The 20,579-nt window shown below is 39.0% G+C and overlaps 1 protein-coding gene across 5 annotated transcripts in view; it reads left to right on the top strand.

The window, feature by feature from the left end:
* Positions 1 to 20,579, top strand: part of atp6v0a1b (ATPase H+ transporting V0 subunit a1b) — a 35,454-nt gene that overhangs the window by 4,341 nt on the left and 10,534 nt on the right. For 2 of the 5 annotated variants that reach the window (XM_034860108.1, XM_034860109.1), the window contains 15 exons: positions 431 to 559; positions 644 to 726; positions 2,494 to 2,620; positions 2,799 to 2,881; positions 3,653 to 3,746; positions 4,622 to 4,834; positions 6,605 to 6,755; positions 7,361 to 7,500; positions 7,606 to 7,769; positions 8,048 to 8,138; positions 9,090 to 9,208; positions 10,093 to 10,309; positions 13,274 to 13,381; positions 16,018 to 16,218; positions 18,806 to 18,823. In XM_034860108.1, coding sequence (XP_034715999.1) covers positions 431 to 559; positions 644 to 726; positions 2,494 to 2,620; positions 2,799 to 2,881; positions 3,653 to 3,746; positions 4,622 to 4,834; positions 6,605 to 6,755; positions 7,361 to 7,500; positions 7,606 to 7,769; positions 8,048 to 8,138; positions 9,090 to 9,208; positions 10,093 to 10,309; positions 13,274 to 13,381; positions 16,018 to 16,218; positions 18,806 to 18,823 — 1,938 coding nt within the window. The remainder of the gene's footprint in view (positions 1 to 430; positions 560 to 643; positions 727 to 2,493; positions 2,621 to 2,798; positions 2,882 to 3,652; positions 3,747 to 4,621; positions 4,835 to 6,604; positions 6,756 to 7,360; positions 7,501 to 7,605; positions 7,770 to 8,047; positions 8,139 to 9,089; positions 9,209 to 10,092; positions 10,310 to 13,273; positions 13,382 to 16,017; positions 16,219 to 18,805; positions 18,824 to 20,579) is intronic. The other 3 variants (XM_034860111.1, XM_034860110.1, XM_034860112.1) reach the window with 3 other exon arrangements.

Consider the following 20,579-nt stretch of genomic DNA (forward strand, 5'->3'; position numbering starts at 1 on the left):
TTTATCTTTATGTTGTTGTAATTATTTTTTGGGAAATAAAACTCTTGCTTTTTGGAATTTCTCTTGTGACTCCTCATGGCTAACTGCTTGGTCCCTCACAGAATTCAAAGCTCAAATTGTATGGATTGTTATTCTCCACCTCATCAGAATTAGCTTTATTGGCCAAGTATGTTTACACATACTTTACACATAGTGTACACACACTTCCAGTTGAAATACAGGTCAAGTACTTACGTAAACTGTAAACAAATATGTAGTAGTCCAAATAAATAAGTAAATATTGAATGGCTATGCATGAAGTGGTGGTTATGTACAGTATATGCAAGTATATATACAGTATATATATTATATGTATATTTGACAGTGATGATACGTACATGTTACAGCACAATGTGCATGTGGGATTTATACTGCTGATTGTGACCGGCAGGCCACCTTTGAGAAGCTGGAGAACGAGCTGAAGGAAATCAACACCAACCAGGAAGCCCTGAAGAAGAACTTCCTCGAGCTGACGGAGCTCAAACACATCCTCCATCGAACACAGCAGTTCTTTGACGAGGTTTGCTCATTTCACCCTCTGAGACGCACACTTAATGTGCTTCCCTAAATAAAATAATGGGGGTCGTCCTAATGTCTTTGATAGATGGAGGATCCCAACCTGCTTGAGGAGTCATCAGCTCTGATGGAAGGCAGTGAGGGGGGCCGCGGGGCCCCACTCAGACTGGGGTAAGGCATATTCTCTAATACACATTCTCTTGGTAAATACTGAAACAGTCACATGAATTTCATCACATAAAACCATATTTTGGTGGTCAGTAGGATGTCCTCAACTAAAGAAATTTGTTGTCAAAAGACTTTTTTACAAAATACTTAGTGATTTATTTAGAACATCTATCATATTTGGTCCTGATGTATTTTCCCTCAGCAGATGAAGCAGCCATATATTCAGATAACAGTGTTTTACTTAAAATAATTTGAAAATTTACTTACAATGAAAAATGAAAAGAGTGCATTAGTGCATTTCTTGGTGCATTACCACATGTAAATTTGTGAAACAAAGGGAACCATTGACACAAATGTTAATATATATTGTTTCACCATCAGTGTTGGGCAGGTTACTCAAGAAGTGGAAAACCTTAACTTATTACACCTTAAAAATTACTTTAGTTGTTACTTAGGGTTAAAAGTAATTAGTTGCGTTACTTTGTTTTATTGTTATATTACTCCCCCCCCCCCCCCCCCCCCCCCCTCCCAAAAAAAACCCCAAAACAAAACCCTATAAAAACACACAGAACAGATGCACAACCTGCCAGCTCCTTAAGAATTAATTTTACTTTATTGGAACAATAATTATCCATATAGGAGGGGTACGGGCACTCCGGGTTGCGCAGTAAATGAGCGTTCAGGTGATGCGTTTTGATTACCGCGAAAATGGATGCTGAGGAGGTGAAACGGAGGCTGGCCCCTGGTGATTACATTTTGGTTGCACCGCAAAGAAAGCCAAGTCCGGTGTGGAAAACTTTAAACCAACTGATGTTAAAATGTATAAACATATAAATGACTAATTCTCGACAAAAGGCAAAAGAGCTGTGTGCGTGCGTACATCTGAATAATGTCGGGCTGTAAACGGGTTTGGGCTTTTAAAAAGCTGTCGATCAAAATGTACTTCTGTCGGGCTCGGTCCTGGTCGGGCCTAACTTTACATTACAGCTCTAATGCAGATCCCCATAACCATGGTAACTCGCTGTGCCTGCATGCACATGGTGAAAGGCTGCTATGCTCTGCTCACAGTGCCATGCTGGATGTCATCGAGGTAACCAACACGGATCAAAGCCTTTATATAATGACAATACCTTCAGCTTTTGAAAGTGTGTCTCTCTCTGTCATCCTTTGAATAGCTTTTTGGCTAGTAGCCACATGACGCGACCTGCCCTGGCCCTGACCTGCCGCGCTAGATTACAACAAGCATACACGTCACGTCATCATACAAAAAAGCCGACCTGGGACAATAATCAAATCACATTTGAGTAACGCAGCAATGCAGTATTACTTGGATTAGTAACAGTAATATAGTTACGGTATTGGAAATTGTAATCCCTTACACTACTTGTTATTTTGGAAAGTATTAATATTACAGTAACATATTGCTAAGTAATTTGTTATTGCCCAACACTGGTCACCATTGTGCATTGATGGATAGATAGAATCATTCAAACATTATTTCGAACATAGCTATTTTAATATACTACGTTACCACTGTGTTGGGTTTCCATAATAGCTGGAAGATATCCAAGTAAGCTAGTTAGCTAGCCTGCTGATCAAGTATGATTCATGTCAGGTAAGGAACATTAAACATTGTCATTTCCATTTATATATCACTCTTTTTAATGAAAATGTGTCCTTCTAGTCACCGTAAAGTGTGACTGCGTATATACAGTTGTTCGTTTGTTTTGGGTTATCAACTTGGAGAACTTGTATGTTTCGTCTGTGCAGGTTTGTGGCTGGAGTTATCAGCAGAGAGAGGATTCCAACCTTTGAGAGGATGCTGTGGAGAGTGTGTCGCGGTAACGTCTTCTTAAGGAAGGCAGAGATTGAGGACCCATTGGAGGACCCCGCCACGGTCAGCACACGTGACATACAATCATAGCGACTAGTAAAGTAACATTTTTAAGAAGAAGAAAAAAAGAAGCAAGCTAAAATCAGTCCTACATTTTTACAATTTAGAAACAGATACACAACTCATCTGTGAGTTGTGTAAGATAGTGTAGGTTTCTAAAAACTTCTTCTCTTCCCAACAGGGTGACCAAGTCCACAAATCAGTGTTCATCATCTTCTTCCAAGGTGACCAGCTGAAGAACAGGGTGAAGAAGATCTGTGAGGGGTGGGTGTTACAGAAGAAGATGGCTACAATAATTGCAAGCAGAATAGAAATAGGAAGGACTATATTGGTTCACAACTACAGGGGATCCATACGAATGCTGTTTATCCAGACTAGCAAACAAGGGGACATGGTGCCGGAATAGACCATAGAAAGTAAAGGACAAGAATGGTCTACACTTTGACCAATGGTATATGGTCAACCTTTTCTTGAGCTAACGTCCAACCACTTAACAAATTAAGGTTCCCAGTATTGCTTTGGTGGTTTCCGCTTGATGTCACAACACCATCCGGGATTTCTGGCCATTAACAGGGCAATTGATTTAACACGTGATTATCTTGGGTTGGGCTTAGAGACTACGTATTTATAATGTCTGTTTTACGAGCTTAGTGTTTAACAGACAGAAAAGCTTTAGCAATGAAGTACTATTTGTGGCGTTATGAAAAATAAAGGATTCAGTGTATTTGGAATTTGAGTCATGTTAAGAAAAAAACAATTTATTTTAGCCTCTGCTGCTTTTATTTTTGTTTTTTATTAAGGATTTTTTTTAGTTCTTTCTCTTATATCTGTCACTTGCATGTCCCCAACTTTGTTGAAGTGCTCAACTAAATCACTGGAGTACCTTTTTCAATTCCACTATGCAAGATTTGCACCCTTTCATGTGTGCATCATAAATAAACAGAGTAATAAAGAAGGAAACATGATGGAAACATGAACAAAGTACAATACAGTATGTGTTAGATGCTGTGAGCCAACTCTGTTGGTTTTTTCCAGGTTCCGTGCCTCACTCTACCCGTGTCCAGAGACCCCACAGGAGAGGAAGGAAATGCTGGCTGGAGTCAACAGCCGAATTGAAGACCTCCAGATGGTACGTGTGTCACTGTAATTGATCTTTAGCTCCCGTCACACATTATATCACCCAAAACAGGCTGGCAAAAAATGCAAATCGAGTAAAGTAGGAGTCAGTTTTTATAGAGGTGGTTGACCTTAGAGTAAAGTCTTCTTATGTTTAAGCCAAATTACCATTAGCAGTTCTGTTCTTTTTTCTATTGATTCATTCATTCTTTCAATGGGTCTTTGTACTCTTTGTTAAATTACTGCTCACTAAACAACAAGAAATTAATCAGAAACTTCCATAACATAACAGGATGTCAGTGTTCTAAATTACATAAGATGTTGTTGTTTTCTTGTGCATAAGTTCTTATCTGTGATAGAGCTTTGTCCTGTCTCATAGTGTTGTGGTTTCCTAAGGTTTGCCCTTATTAAGCCTGGAAAAAAGCCTGGTTCTGCTTGAAAGGTCTGCTGTAGGCTCAGCCTTCCAACCAAATGCAATGTATCACACTCTTATACAATATAGAGCATTTTACTCAGGCTTACATACAAAACTAAGCCTAATCTAATAAATACAACACAAATACTACACATTCCAGATGTTTATCTCACATTATGTTCATATCACAAAACAATGAAAATAAGCAAAAAGTGTAGTCTTAAAAGTCATTGGGTACAACCCACACAGGTGGAACACAAAAAAACGACATGTGAAATATGAACTTTAACTTTAAAAAACTATAAAAAATTCCAAAGCAGCAGGCTTTGGGCTATTGTTGCCGCTGAGGTCATTATGACATTTTACCTCAGGTTAGCCTATGACACTGTCAAGGCTTACACCATCCATATATCCTGTGTTGACTGGACCAGGATCTACAATCTAAAACAAATCGCTCCACACTTCTACTGTAGGTGCTGAACCAAACAGAGGACCACCGTCAGCGAGTGCTCCAGGCCGCCTCTAAGACCATGCGGGTGTGGTTCATCAAGGTGAGGAAGATGAAGGCCATCTACCATACACTCAACCTGTGCAACATCGATGTGACCCAGAAGTGTCTGATTGCTGAGGTGTGGTGTCCTGTCTCAGACCTGGACTCCATCCAGTTTGCTCTGCGAAGAGGGACGGTAAGTTGTTGTTGTTGTTTTTTTGGTTTGGTGGCGTATTTCCTATTCTTGTTTTTGTTGTGTAGTGTAAGTATCACATATTATCCTCTTCTTGTCCTTTACACCCATGTGGTTCTCAAAAACAGGGTCCTTGAAGGGTTCCCCAAGAAAAAGGGAAATAATTAGTTTTCACTATATTTTCATCCATGAGTAACCCAATGACAGATTTAATGACTGCTGATGGGTTTCTTCACTTTCTGTAATAAAACATCTAAAAGCAGAAATTCTATCAGGTAGGGGACCCGGTGACAAAGTCTTATCAGATGGGGGCCCACGGTCTAATTTGTGTCAGTTTAGGAGTCCTTGCTGTTTAAAGGTTTGACAACCACTGCTTTACACATTGCAACTGTAAAGTCATGGGCAACAATCAAAAATGGTTTTAGATATTATTGACCTATCGAATGCTTTTATTAGTTTGGCTTACTTTTACCAGCAATTTTACTTCTACCAGAGTAACATGCCAAATCTATTGACTCTCTCTACCCAAAGCTCCCAGTGGCTCTGCTTCCTGTTGTTGTGAACTGTCATTCCACACTCATAATACTAATAACAGTGTATACTTTATGAATCTCGCAAGGGGAAATTACAATGTTGTGACACATTTGATATTGTACGAAGTACTGCAAAATAGAACAATAATATGATACACTTACACTTGTATGTTTTGGCTTTTCCTTATCTGTGATGAAACTAAGAAAAACTGTAATATTTGTATGGACAGCAGCAACTTTGTAAAATAACATAAATATGGCTGCTGCTGGAGCATATGGGTATACAGCCAGAACATAAAGTTAAACTGTAAAATCAATTCTTCTCACTTCAAAAAGAAAATATAAATTATGTTGATCCTACAGCTGCATATTTTCACATTTCAGAAAAGGATAACTACATTTGCACATAATTGTTTAGCTAGCTTTTAAGCCTAGATCCTCTGAGTAGCAATTTTTAGCTGAAAACTGGAGAGAGCGTCATACTGTTTCTCTTATAAATGATGACAATTATTGATCTAAGTTGACTGTCTTTTTTTACATCATTCAGCGTTTGTGAGGACCCATTGGGCTGTTAAGTTTGTATTCCACTTAGACAGTGGAAGTTGGGAAGGCTAGCTTGCAAAAATTAGCACACAAAGTTGCATTCCTTTTTTTATTATTTCAACACTTGCCGAGTCATTACCAGCTCTCACACACCCAGTGCTGTGTTCATCACACAGTATAGAGGGTGAGAGGTCTAGCTAGGCTGTCGGAATTGATACACACAAGGCTGTAGTTCCTGCCACTAAATTGTAAAACGACTGCACCACAGTCAATACAATCGTCAGTCATACAAATGCATGTGCGGGTACTATCACTGCAGAAAAAAAGGTAAAATTTAATAGAGAAGTGCCAAAGCCAAAACAAACACCAAACATACATACAGTATTATTTGCACTCTGCACATATTTGCACAGTATTATTTGCACATTACTTTAAAATTTTCATGAATGTTCTAAGAATATGAGCATAGACCGTGAAATTTACAGACGTATCATACGTGACATCAACCAGGGGCGGAGAATGCGGCCACGCCGATGTTGCTAATGGTTGCAATGGCGCTAAGCTAAACGCTAAAGTGGGAAAATCTATTCTATCTTCTATTGCCATTGAGGTTGTGTGGTGGCCTCTTTAATTCATCTGGTCTTACCCTTTCTACATGGGCAGTATTTGTCTGATAAGTGAGGGCTTTATTTGACAGGAAAGGAGCGGCTCCACAGTGCCTTCCATTCTCAACAGGATGCAGACCAAGCAAACTCCACCTACCTTCAATAAGACCAACAAGTTCACATCCGGCTTCCAGAACATTGTGGATGCCTACGGCATCGGGAACTACCGGGAAATCAATCCAGGTTAAACAGGAATTTGAATAATATGAATATTCTTAATATTAGTTAAAATATAAAGTAATGATCACGGACACTTGTAATAGTGTAGCAGCAAATAGATCTTATTTTATGGAAATATTCTGAGTGTTTTGCTTTGAGTGCTTTGAAAGACAGACCTTTCTTTCTAATTTCACCCTGTTCCCCTTCTGTTCTCAGTTTTTCTTTTTGAAAAGTAATACCGTTTTTATTCCCTAATTATTTGTAAGTGGCTTCCATTTTGTTGTTTTTTGGAAACATAAAGTTTACCAGCAATAATTTATATTTACTTAAAAACCTTTCAGCTGCTTTCAAGTGCATAGTCCCTCTGTTTCCTGGTAAGCTTTTACTGTGAAATGTCTGCTGGAAGAATCAATTTTGTTCATTGGCAGTAGCTCAACTGCTATTTAAAAAAATGAACCAGACATTCGGCACATGAGAAGAGGTGTCCTTGATATTACAAAACATTTGCAGCTTTTTGCAGTCATTTCAACAGTCCATACTGATTGATATTTGACTGACTGAATATTTGAGTGGTTTTGATTGTTGTAGACTCATTGTGTGATGATCCCTTACTGTGTCACCTGTTTCAGCTCCGTACACTATTATTACTTTCCCCTTCCTGTTTGCGGTGATGTTTGGAGACATGGGTCACGGCTTGCTGATGACCTGTATTGCCCTCTACTTGGTCATCCGAGAGAGTCGCCTCGTCGCCCAGAAGAGTGACAACGAGGTACAGTAAGATATAAAGAAAAAAAACATTGACTAAAACTTTCAAACTCAACAGTACACATGTTAGAAACACATTATATTTCCAAGTTGTTGTGTGTCTCTGTAGATGTTCAACATGGTGTTTGCTGGTCGCTACATCATCCTCCTGATGGGGATGTTCTCCGTCTACACCGGAATCATTTACAACGACTGCTTCTCCAAGTCACTCAACATGTTCGGCTCTGGATGGAGCGTTAGGCCCATGTTTGGCCCCAAAGGAGCCAATTGGACGTAAGTCAGCCACCAGCTCTGCTTGCAATGATACTGTTTGAGATGACCCACATTTTTGTTTTTTACAATTTTTTTCTGGAAGTTAGTCTACTTCATTTACCACAAATCAATAGATGAAGTTCAGCACCAGGCCTAAGTTTGGTAGTTTTATTAATCTTAATACTCTATGTAGTAGACTTATCTTCTAAAATGCATTGAGGTTCCCTCTAAAACCTGCAGCGAGTAAATAATCTGCTTTATTAAAATACATTCTTTCATTTCCTGCTGATCTGTTCTAGGTATGAGACACTTGATGAAAATGCAGTTCTACAGTTAGATCCAGCAGTTCCTGGTGTCTTCAACGGGCCTTATCCTCTTGGAATTGACCCGGTAAAATCTGTTACCCTCACTAAAATAACAAAAAAAGTATTGGGCAATTGTTGCTCTGGTAAGAATCATAGCCACACTGCTACACTGGGGGACATGTTAGCGTATAAATTCCAATAATGTTGGGATGTTGAGTAAAACAAAAATAAAAACAGAATACAACGATTTCAATTGACTACATTACAAATGCATTTAATGACAACACTGATAAACTTTATAGATTTTTTGCAAATATTCAGTCATTTTGAATTTGATGCCTGCAACATGTTCCAAAAAAGCTGGGACAGGGGCAACAAAAGATTAGGAAAATTGAGGAATGCTCAAAAAACACCTGTTTGGAATATTCCACAGGTGAGCAGGTTAATGGGGTATAAAAGGAGCATCCACTGAAAAAGTTCACAAGCGAGGATGGGGCGAGGTTCACCACTTTGTGAACAACTGCGTGAGGTTTTTAAATATCTTGTCTTTGTAGTGTATTCAATTGCATATAGGTTGAAAAATTGCATTCTGTTTTAATTTACGTTTTACACAATGTCCCAACTTCATTGGAATTGGGTTTGTATTCTATTTTGAATCAAAGTCAAATCCACCTCTCAAATGCATTTCCTCCTGTTTGAGTAATGGATGCTAAAAAGCAACAGTACCCTGCTGTTCTGTTATAGGACATTAATGAGCCTTTAACAAAAAAGTAGCATCTCATTTGTTTTACATAAAGCACTCTGTTATATTTATCCGTGAAAAGCGCTCTATAAATACATTTTACTTACTTGCTTACTTTTTTGTGAGCTGTTTTTACAGATTGACATCTGCATTAATAACTAAAATAATTAACATAAAGGAGAAAATAATATATTTGGCTAATGTTAGAACACTCTCATACAAAAAGAGAACGATAAGGGACAGTCACACCTTGGTTGGTCTCAAACATCTGAGCTTATTGTGTAATCTCTGCAGATCTGGAATCTTGCCTCAAACAAGCTGACCTTCCTCAACTCATTCAAGATGAAGATGTCTGTGATCCTGGGCGTCATCCACATGCTGTTTGGAGTGTCTCTCAGTCTCTTCAACCACCTGTAAGTATCACACTCAACGGGAATGCTGAAAATGAACACCTAAACCATTGGGTCTTTCTCTGTTTTTTTACTTAGTTACTACATGCAAAAGGGTTTGCACCTGATTTGAATGGCCACACTCAAAGACATAAAATAAAGAAAGGAGCGAGATATAATGAATCATACAAATAAGGGAAATTGGTGCACGCTTCAGTCTTCTCCTCGGTTGTTTGCACAGAAAGTGATGAAAATTGTTCTGTTAATATTGAGAAAAACAAGCTTGAGAGAGAAGTTTAAACCTAAAAAGAATTGGCAGATGCTATGGAAGACGATCTGAAACAAACTTAATTTGAAGTCCACTGAGGCCTTAAAACTACTCAGACCTGCCAACACTTGGCATGAAAACTGTACTATACATGTTCTATGCCAGGATTTATGTAGTTTGACAGTGTTTGTGTTTTTTTTTCCCTAAATGTCCACTAAAATGATGGTCTAAACAAGCAGATAATATTCTTGGATTGTCTTTCTCCATTTTTCAATTTTCTTGATTCCATTTGGAATGAAAAGGTTTTATACCGTGGCAAAATCTGCTAAAGACAAAAGAAAAAAAATCCAAAAGGAAAACAGTGCCCACATTGCCCCCACTACAAACCTCTCATTCCACAGGAAACACTGTTATGATATCAATACAAATGCATACAATAACACTGATGGAATGTGATGAAACGATCACCCTAAATGGAAACTGTTCTGGTTGACAGTTCCAGTGCTACACTATATACAAATTCACCTGCTGTTTGAATATATTTTCACTGCAGGCCAATCAGTGAAACTGCTCGACAAAAGCCACACTAGACTCTCCATCACCAACATAGCTGTTTGTTTGTGTTGTTAACTAACTTCAGGTACTTCAAGAAGCCACTGAACATCTTCCTGGGCTTCATCCCAGAGATCGTCTTTATGGCGAGCCTGTTTGGCTACCTCGCGCTGCTGGTCTTCTACAAGTGGACAGCCTATGACGCCACCACCTCCAAGGACGCACCCAGCCTGCTCATCCACTTCATCAACATGTGTCTCTTCAACTACAACGACCCCGTCAACAAGCCCCTCTACAGGGGACAGGTGCTCCTTCCATCATCCAACCCTATGCCTCTCCTAGCTTCCTGCCCTTCCCTTGTAGCAAAAAATAATAATAGCATATTATATAAAATACTATATATATACTGTATTATATTTTGTATTTTTATGTATAAAGGACAACACACATTAATCAACATTTCTGTAAATGTGCCAGTGTTAGCCAGTCGTCTAATTTTCAACCTTAGTCCTTTGGCCAGATGATTCCAGACCATGGCAAGAAGAAGCAGCAAAAATAAATAAAAAACATCAATACAAGTTAAAACATACACATAGAAATTAAAAAGACACCACACACAGCCAAATCAGAAATACAAGCCTTCCTTATTTATTTAATTTTGTAAGCCATGCGTAGCTGCAGAAAGCATCAGGTAATTACATACACCGTATATAATACTATGTAATAGTAATTACATATACTGTATGCATTACTTTTTCTTCTGGTCAGAGGTCAGCTACAAAACATTAGCACTGGAACTGGCAGGGAGTTTGTGTCTTGCACTAGGATACTTCTGTAGGAGTTATTCTTGCAGACATAAACTCAGAATGTCCAGTTAAAGCGCAGTCTTTCAAACTACCGTGATATCATTTACTCTGCTAACCAGACCTACAGTGCAGCCGCAAAGTAATAGGACAGTGGAATGTTTTACATTTTGTTGGCTCTACTCCAGCTGGACTTAAGCTTTGAGTATAAAACATTCTGGCTCTTGATACATATAAAAGTCAGAGGGAGTTATTATTGGGGAACTCATTTGCACAGCTAGTTTACCTGCTAGTTACCATACTACCTAGTTGGGTCTAAATTTTCCATCTTCATTTTCTAGGTCAAGATTAGGGCTGGGTGAAATAGCATTTTTTTTTTTTTTTATCAAAATCATTTCCAAATTGGGACAATAAGTAGCCTAGCCCCATTTCATCGAACGTGTGTAGACAAAAGCTTCACATTGATGCTTTACATTGTGCGTAACACTTTTTAAAAGGTGGGATTAGGTAACCATATGAAACCTTTGTCTTGTAAAACATGTAGCATACAGCTTTGAAACCATTTCGTCAATCTCACCATTTACTGAAGTGAGTTTTATGCCCCACTCCACTCTGTTTCTGTCTTGCAGCCTTCTGTGGCTGATGGCGATAAAACACCCACTGAATATACTGTTGATGACAACTGCTCTTACTTTTTTACCAGCTTTACACACCACTCGACTGCAGTGGTAGTGGGTTATTTTCTCCCATCAGCCACAAGGGTCGGCAATAACACCATTCAATTCCATTCTAAATTGGACAAGTTGCACAAAGGTCAGAATTATGCTTTATTGTGTTTTGCTTTTACAAGAAAAAAAGGCTTTGGGGATTGGGACTAAATGTTCCATTTAGAAAACAGATGTTTAACTTTTCCACTTCCAACTAGGACTTTAAGTCACCAAGCCCTTTTTTGGATTGTTTCAACCATTGTGTGGGCAAACGGGGGGTGGGCAAAATATTACCATAGCACCAATTTCCCAATAACTTGTTTATCCACAACAGCTCTTAACGTTTTAGGGTGCTGTACTGTTTTTGTTGCTGTCTTTGTGCTGACACCTGAAGTATTTCTATCTCTTCCATCTGTGTTGCTTTTGATACCAAAACAAAAACATGTGGCGTCTTCTGCTAACTCAACCAACCTTACTATGACTATTGACATGAGGGGTGTCAGTTCCTGATATGATTGGTTAGAAATAGTTGTGTTTCTGAAATGTGATTGGCTTTTGTCACAGTATATCATCACGCAATCATCGGTACATTTTTTCAGAATCATGTAATGTTGCTTATAGTTATTAAGATATCCCACAGCCCTCACCAAGAGGTTTCTCGTTCTCACTCCCTTGAAGCAATAAAATAAATTGGAAAAAAGAGGGGAACGATGAAAAATGACAACAAACTAAGTCAGCCAAAGGGAGGTTTATTCCAAAGCACGTCATCTATTAAGTCAGACCAACAATTTGCCAGCAAAGTGTTTATGTCCTGCTCTTGTTTGTGCAGATAAACCAGAATCAGCGTTATGTTGGAAAAGATATTAAAGGATTCAAATAATAGGTTACTATAGATACAGTACAGGCCAAAAGTTTGGACACACCTTCTCATTCAATGCGTTTTCCTTATTTCCATAACTATTTACATTGTAGAGTTTCACTGAAGGCATCAAAACTATGAATGAACCCATGTGGAATTATGTACTTAACAAAAAAGTGTAAAATAACTGACACATATCTTATTTTCTAGTTTCTTCAAAGTAGCCACCCTTTGCTCTGATTACTGGTTTGCACACGCTTGGCATTCTCTTGATGAGCTTCACGACGTAGTCACCTGAAATGGTTTCAGTCTTGAAGGAGTTCCCAGAGTTGCTTAGCACTTAGCACTAAATGATGGTCCAACTAAATGCAAACCGGATGGGATGGCATGTCGCTGCAGGATGCTGTAGTAGCCATGCTGGTTCAGTATGCCTTCAATTTTAAATAAATCCCCATCAGTGTCACCAGCAAAGCACCCCCATACCATCAACATGTGAAGTACATGGTTATGAACAGTAAATGCACGTATACATGGGAAGATTAAATCCACAGAGAACAATCTTGCAGAAAAGTCTGCTCTCCTTTTAAAAGCTTGAATTTGTTAGAATAGAGGTAATCAGTCAGCCTTTATTCATATATACTGTATGTTATGTCTTCAGATCAGAATATTACTTTTTATATTTAAAACAACAAATAACTGTAACAAGTAGTATTTGTGTTGCAAGAGAGTAAAAGAAAGCTTGTAATTAGTTGAGAATGAGACAAACAAAAGAAAGTGCTGTTTTTTTTCGTACCAGCTGAGAGTTAGGCCTCACCACGATCTGTTTAGGAAATTAGCATTGTCTGATCACTGCTACACATCACCAACAACTTGTTAACCTCTTTCTGTTTGAATCTGTAGATGGGGATCCAGATTTTGTTGGTGCTGATTGCCCTTGCATGTGTACCCTGTATGCTGATTGTGAAAACTATGGTGCTTCGGCGTCAGCACATGTGGAAAAAGCACCTGGTATGTGGCTCTGACCCCACCTATAACCTTACTGCCACCTTTGATGAATAACATTTATAACCTTTTTTTCTACTCTTATTCTGCCATTCATTTCAATGCATTGTATTGTGTAATGTGGTTGGTTGTGTTGCCATGAAAAATGGTTAAAGCCTGCCTTGGAAACGCTAATTTTGTAGTAAAATGTTTTGTAGAAATAATTCACAGACGGAGGACACCCTAACAGCTAAAGATCTGCCACTTGCACACTCTTATTCTACTTATATATTTAAATAGTTTTAATCCAAAATGCTGAACAGCCAGCAAATATGAATTACTCGAAATACCTGATGTATAAGCCTCATGGCCTCATTGCTCTCACTGGTTGTCTTAAACTTCAAAAAACTGCAGTCCTATCAGACTAAAGATTAGTACCAATTATAATCCATGGTTGTGTTTACCATGTTCATGAGAAAAGTCCTACATATTATCAATAAACGTTGATGGAAATGGCAAAATGTGAGGCAATAAACTTGCAAAAAAGTTTTTACGCTCGCTCAAGGTGATTTTTGCCTTTTTCGAAAAACAGTTAATGCGCAAAATGGGAGCTGGAAACAGCTTTGCCGAAAAAGTTGTGACGTAGCGAACATGTAACTCACATGCCGGGAAATGGGTCCTATCCAGTGCTCGCCGTGCATTTGTGGCACAGGTGTACAAGTCTACAACCTGTGCCTCAGCCACGTCGGGTAAATTGACGCATTTGTTCAACTGCTTGAATCCTACGGTGCTGCACACGGCGTATACACAGCGGTGAACGGTTGTCTCGCTGCCACAACTCTGTATTCTGCACAGGTGCCCACCTTGTACAATGCTTTTTCTCTCAATTTAGATAAAGAACTTAGCTTCTAAACACTTTGATTTAGTGAGCCGGTTTGCAATCTACAACTATGCATAATGTCAACCTGTGAGAAAACTACGCTTTGCGTAGTGTAGTTTATTCACTGCTAACTGATGGAAACGCTCCTAATTTACATTTTCTTTTTCTTTCTTTTTTGCGACATTATAAAATTTGTTTTACAATTAGATGGAAACATCACTACTGTAAATATTGGCACCTGGTCTGTTGACAAAACTGTATTAGCTTTTGTTACATTTTAGTAAGTTGACAATAGCTTTAGTTAACCAAACCTAAAGATGTTTTGTCAGTGAAATTTTAAATCTGAATCTTTACAGATAGAGTAGGTCTAGACCACATTGTATAATTTACAAAAACCCAGCAATTCCAATAATTCCCCCCAGAGGAAGCATTTAGTGCAACAGTGGTGAGGAAAAACTTCCTTTTAAGGCCCTGACAAACCAACCCAATAATCAATCGTCGGACAGTCTGGCGAGGTCGGTGACTCAAGTCTGTTTGGTGTGTTCTGTGCAATCGTCCGTTGGAGGGGCGGCGGCCTCCATTTTGGCAGACCTGACATGCTCAGTCGGAAGGAAGCCACTGTCGGCAGAAACGCGTTTCGGTGAACTATTTCAGTAAAATATGAGGTTGGATTCTGAACAAGCCGCCATGACAGTCTGGCTTTGAATTTCCAGAAAACCAAACCCACATAGCGCGCACGTCCAATCAGCTGCGAACGGCATCGCTTTGGTATGTTCCGAAGCACTTTTTTTTGCCAACTCGGGGAGTCAGTCAGACTCCCTTTTCTGCCAACTGTCAGCCTACTGGTTGGTGTGTCACGGCTATTAGGCAGAAACCTCGGACAGACCCAGGCTCTTGGTGGGCGGTGTCTGACGGTTGGGGGTACGATGAACAGTGGCAGTAATAGTCACAATAGAGATAATAGATCTGTGACTAGAGTTGAAGTTTTCTAAGCATCCACATAATCTTACATCCAAAGCCCTTTGCACGTTATGTAGCACCTAATGCTCCTACTATGCTTTTTATATTGCTTGTTTTCTGCACATATGCATTTGTGGTTTGTCTCACATTAGCTGACATCACGTTACATTATGAGACATAACATTACAGAATTTGAACAAGCTTCAGTACAGCAGGTCAAGCAAAGCAACCTCTTAAGATTTTGGGTAGTGCGGTATGTTGCTCTACCAATCAGCAGCAAACGATGCATGCAGATTAGGTCCGATTTTGTATTTAAAAAGTAATTGAGTCAATTATCTTGTCTTCAATATTATAGTTGTTTGAAAATTGTTATACATTTTGTTATACTTTTCGATTTCAAAGGTATTTTTTATTTTGTTTTTGTTTCATTTTCAAAAAAGGGTTGTCAATTAATATTGGTGTGATGCAATTTAATTTTTTTTTATAATAATAGTTTGCTTACTAAAATTAGCCGTTTTCTAGAATGGCATAGCCTGAATTGGATGTTGCTGGGAGGTACCAGAATTTATTCTTAGCCATTTAAAGTTATACATTTACAGTTACAAGCTATACTTTATAGATAGAGTCTTTAACTGTGTTTATTGAGGTTTAACTCAACCAGTGAGGAGTGTCATGGAGTGGATGAATTTCATTTTGGAATGAAAGTCTTTACTTACTGTACCGGGTGCCCTGTTACTTAAAAAAAAGAAGTAAATGAAGAAGAAAGCGTTCAATCCAAGGCTTGCTTTAAGCTAGACACAGCTCTTGTGGCTTTTGTATCTAGTCCCAGAAGAGGGAAGAAACCGCTGCAGAGAATCTAGAGCAGTCTTTAAAGCAAACAGGCGTGTCCTCATCATGCACCGGACTCACCCAACAGGGCACGCAGAAGTTCGGAGGGGTGCGGGTGGGCAACGGACCCACGGAGGACGAGGCTGGCATCATGGACCATGACCAGCTCTCCCAGCACTCAGAGGAAGGCGATGAGGTGAGCTCATTCAGTATCACCAAAAATGACTTGATTCTAATTCCACCCTCTTACAGACCTGACATTTCCTTTGATTTCAGTAGTATTAAGATGCTCACTGCTTTCACCATAAGACATGGACTATTTGCTGTGTTCTCTGTATGTTACAGATGAAGAGGGACACTGAAATAGTCCAAGATTTTTACGTTATGTTATGAAAATTAACATTTTTCCAGACCTAAAGAAACAACAGACTTTTTTCAGGGAACTATATATTTTCCTTAATATGCTAATACAATATCAAATGTACTACAAAAGGTAAAAATAGGGAGTGATACATTTAGAGCTGCAACCAGGGATCAATTTTATTAGTTGTTAGGCCTTATCTTGTACCCGGTGCGGCGAAAGCCCAATGCAAGTGTCTTCACTATTTTTTTAGACCGTCCAGCGCCCATGTTGTTTTAATTGCAATTGCACCTGTTTCTTGGCGTATTGCTATCTTGAAGCAGCAGGAAGTGATTGCACCATTGACCAACAAAAAAACTGGTCAATAGCGCAACATTTCATTGATATTTTAACTAACTAACTTACTAACTAATTAGCTAACTATCTAAAATCATGCTAAATCAAAATTGTCAGGCTTTTCTCCTACTAGTAAAAAGAGATGAGGACAATGGGGGCACAACAGTGTGTAAAGGGAAAGGCAAGGCAGGAAGGGAGCACATAAGAGATGGATTTTCCATTTCAGAAACATAAACAGTGAGGATGTTTTCATGAGAACCAGCGAGTGGAATTTATGAAAATACCCCCCAGATTTTTTCTATCTGTGACTCAGAGGTTTGGTGTCTCCCTGCATCATAAATCTTCGAGTGTTGATAACATCTTACATAACTGTAATGTAAGACTGCATTTTGTACTTTTAATTCCAAGTGTATGATATTCCATGACATATCAACAGGGTTATGCATCTTGGTATTGCCTAATGTTTAATGGAATAGTAAGTTGTAAGAGTATCAGGTCAGACAATTTACTTAACACTAGGAATTTTAACACTTTGGTAAACTGATGCACGTAGATAAGGTCTGTCTTTTCTCCTTTTCTCATGTGTTTTTTCTGGCTTATTCAAAATGTTGTAATTACATACACTGACATCTGAACTTATAATAAGTGGTTTCTGGCAGTGTGTTATTGGGAATTTTAATTGGCTGTTCAGTTTGATTACTGCAGTGCCCGTTCAAAATGTGCCTTTTTGGAACAGGCTGATTGCTTGGCTTCCTGTATTGTTGCTTGCAGCTTTCTCCAGAACCATTGTATCCCAGAATGACATACAAAGGCACCCCAAAGCACTTAATATGCAACCACACTGTATACTACTGACGTACTGTGTACTTCTACTTCAGAGGAGAACATTGTACGGCTACATTTACCTTAAAGAGAACATTGCAGACAGAGATTTTACTCAAAAAATATCACAATTAAAATGTGAAGTACTCACAGACACAGTCAATACACAGACACAGACAGTTGGTCAATATCCAATATTAAACGCTGTCCAAACTGCTCCAAATTTTAAACGTTAAGTCAATCGGGTATTCTGGAAGCATATTGTGGAGAAGATTGGATATACAGTATCATTTGGAAGACAACAGACAAACACATGCAAACACAGATTCCTCCATTGATAGTCAGATTCAGCTGTTAGCTGTAGCACTGAATAAGATCAGCACCTTAGCCTTCCTCCGGTTCATACTTGCTGTAAAGAGATTATTACCATTGTAATAAGACTACACCTTAAAGATGTAGTCAAAATCCACAACCCTTGTTCAGTTTAAAAAGACATTCTGAAGTTCAGCTCAAGGTAATATACGGCTTCGACAGTCTGATTCAGTCTAATTAATCTTGTATCTTCATCCTGGCAGTACGTGTGCTGTGTTTTGGCAGCAAACCTACATGTGACATCCAGGGCGTACTGTATCCACACTATCCTTTGTTTCTCAACAACAAAACGCAAATAAGAAATATAGTATTATAAGACCACAGCATTAGAAGATACACACTAGATTTGTGCTGATTCCAGTGATACATAACTCTTTCAGCATACATACAGTATGGCATGATAGCATTGTAGTAACAAGAACATCTGAACCTATTCTTTAAGATCCAAACAGCTGACACGAGGTGGTGCCATATTAGAGATACGAGCCTGACTGACCGAAGACCTAAAGTTATACGTTGCTTTATTATATCCCTTATTGACTGTTAGCGTAGGTTACCAGGCTGACGATTTGCACACACATGACACAAATGGATGCAGATGATTGTACCAGTCAGAGAGCGAAAGAGAGAAATTTCTTATCATATCATACATTTGAAAATACCCAAAAGGAAGCCCAACCTGAGCCCAACGCTTTATCTAATAAAATGGCCTAGACCCAACCTGAAACATGATACCTTTATCAGGACCTGTTAGGCATAAATGAGGTTCCAGAACTTGAGAGTCTAGTGAAATAAACTGTAAAACAATGATGGTAAAATTAGGATGCGACCATGTGGGTCAATTCAATTCCTGAATTCTGCTACTAACCCTTGACCTTTGCTTACTTTTAAGCATGCAGAAGAAGAGCCGGTAAGAGCCTGAGTTTTGGTATCTTCTTAGCATGTCTGGACGCTTTCTTGCCTGATGTGTTTGTGCCTGTAGTACCAAGTGGTGGTCTTTCTGTCTTTGGACTCTGGTTGGTCTGTCTAAACCACTGTCCACCTCCAGGCACCAGGCATGTTTATATGTGTGATTGTAGATCTGTAAAAAGTCCCACTATGGGTAATTTAGTCAGAGACTCATTCTACACATTTCTACACATTTTACAAGTGCAAAAGAACTGCTGAGATGCAACAGTTACATTTGTTTCCAGTGCAGTTTTAATTGGTAGCAAGATGTCTTGTGGCAAGTCTAATGTGTGGAAAAAACACAGAATGAGCTAAATCCCTCTTCTAGTAGCAATAAAAATGACAACAGTTTTGAAATTCTTGACATTTCTTTATTAAAACAAGGTTAATGTCAAGCCCTTTATTATACATATTGTTGTACTCTTGAATAGAGCTGATGCCAAGACCAGTAGAATCTGAGAGAAATCCAAGTACGAGCAGTTTCAAGATCAAGAGATGATCAAGTCAAAATCAGGGTTGAGTATGAGTCACAATGAGTCTAAAATAAAATAGACAAAATAGTGTCCAATCAAAATGCTCAATGCTGTTGTCTTATGACCGAATCATACTACCAGATATTGGCCTTTTAAAATGGTCACTGTGTCCAATTAGGCGGTTCTAAAGTGTGTTTCCATCCAAACAAGTACGAGTCAGAACACAAGTACAAGACAAATACCCACAAGACAGAGACACTGTCCAAGTTAAAACAGCTAGGAGACAAGTCAAATCGGCAACAAAACATCCATAAGACCAAGGCCGATGAGACTGGCACAAGTCTGGGTCATAACAATCTCGAGACTGGCACAAGTCCACGTACAACCGCTCTGCTCTTGAAATAGTGTATATATACTATAATTTACCTTTGCACCTGAGTTTTCTTTTGTCCTGCAATCAGTGTGAAAGAAATGTGTGGATGCGGAAAACTGTATTTTGTCTTTGTTGTTGTTTAGCCATTTTATCACAAGTCTAAAGTCTTGTCCAATGTAACTGTACGTTGTGAAATCACATGACTCTGCTCAGCTGAAATGTTTGTCCACAACGTTTTTGTTCAGTGACACTGGCCTCCGTGCATTTTGCCATTACAGCACGTTAGCCACTGTTGTTTTCATTAGCCACTTTTGCCGGAGACCCTTTGAATGGAAACAATGAGCGCTGCTTCCATGAACTCTATTTCACAGCTCCAAGGACAAAAGAGAAGCATGGAAAGAGGAAGCCAGACCAGCACAAAGCCAAACCCAACAAGAGCAACTTAGAGGAATAGGCTCCCATGTTTCCCCTCCCTGCCCACATAATACAGGAAAGGCTAGTCTTGCTCTAGGAAGGAGAGAACGGAGGTACTGTGTTGGCTTTACAACACACAAACAAGTCCCTGCGCTGTGATCTTGCTCAAGCCAGACATCTTTGCTCTTTGTTTTCTGCCTGATCAGAGCTAAAGGCGCCGTCTGGGGTCAAAGGTCAAAACAGCCGCTCATTAAGATGATAACGGAATTTCCATTCCAAGTCGTTTCCATGATACATGCCATGCCCACAATACATTTATTATTATTGGACACAGTTTGAATAGCACAGCTGGGTGATGGTCATCACTCAATGTTAAGTGGACAGTAATGTGTTTGTTTTACGAACATGAGTTGATAAGCTGTGATGAAGTATGTGCACTGTAAGTAATGACATACTGG

The sequence above is a fragment of the Etheostoma cragini genome, chromosome 21 (assembly GCF_013103735.1).
Source record: "Etheostoma cragini isolate CJK2018 chromosome 21, CSU_Ecrag_1.0, whole genome shotgun sequence".
Taxonomy (NCBI): domain Eukaryota; kingdom Metazoa; phylum Chordata; class Actinopteri; order Perciformes; family Percidae; genus Etheostoma; species Etheostoma cragini.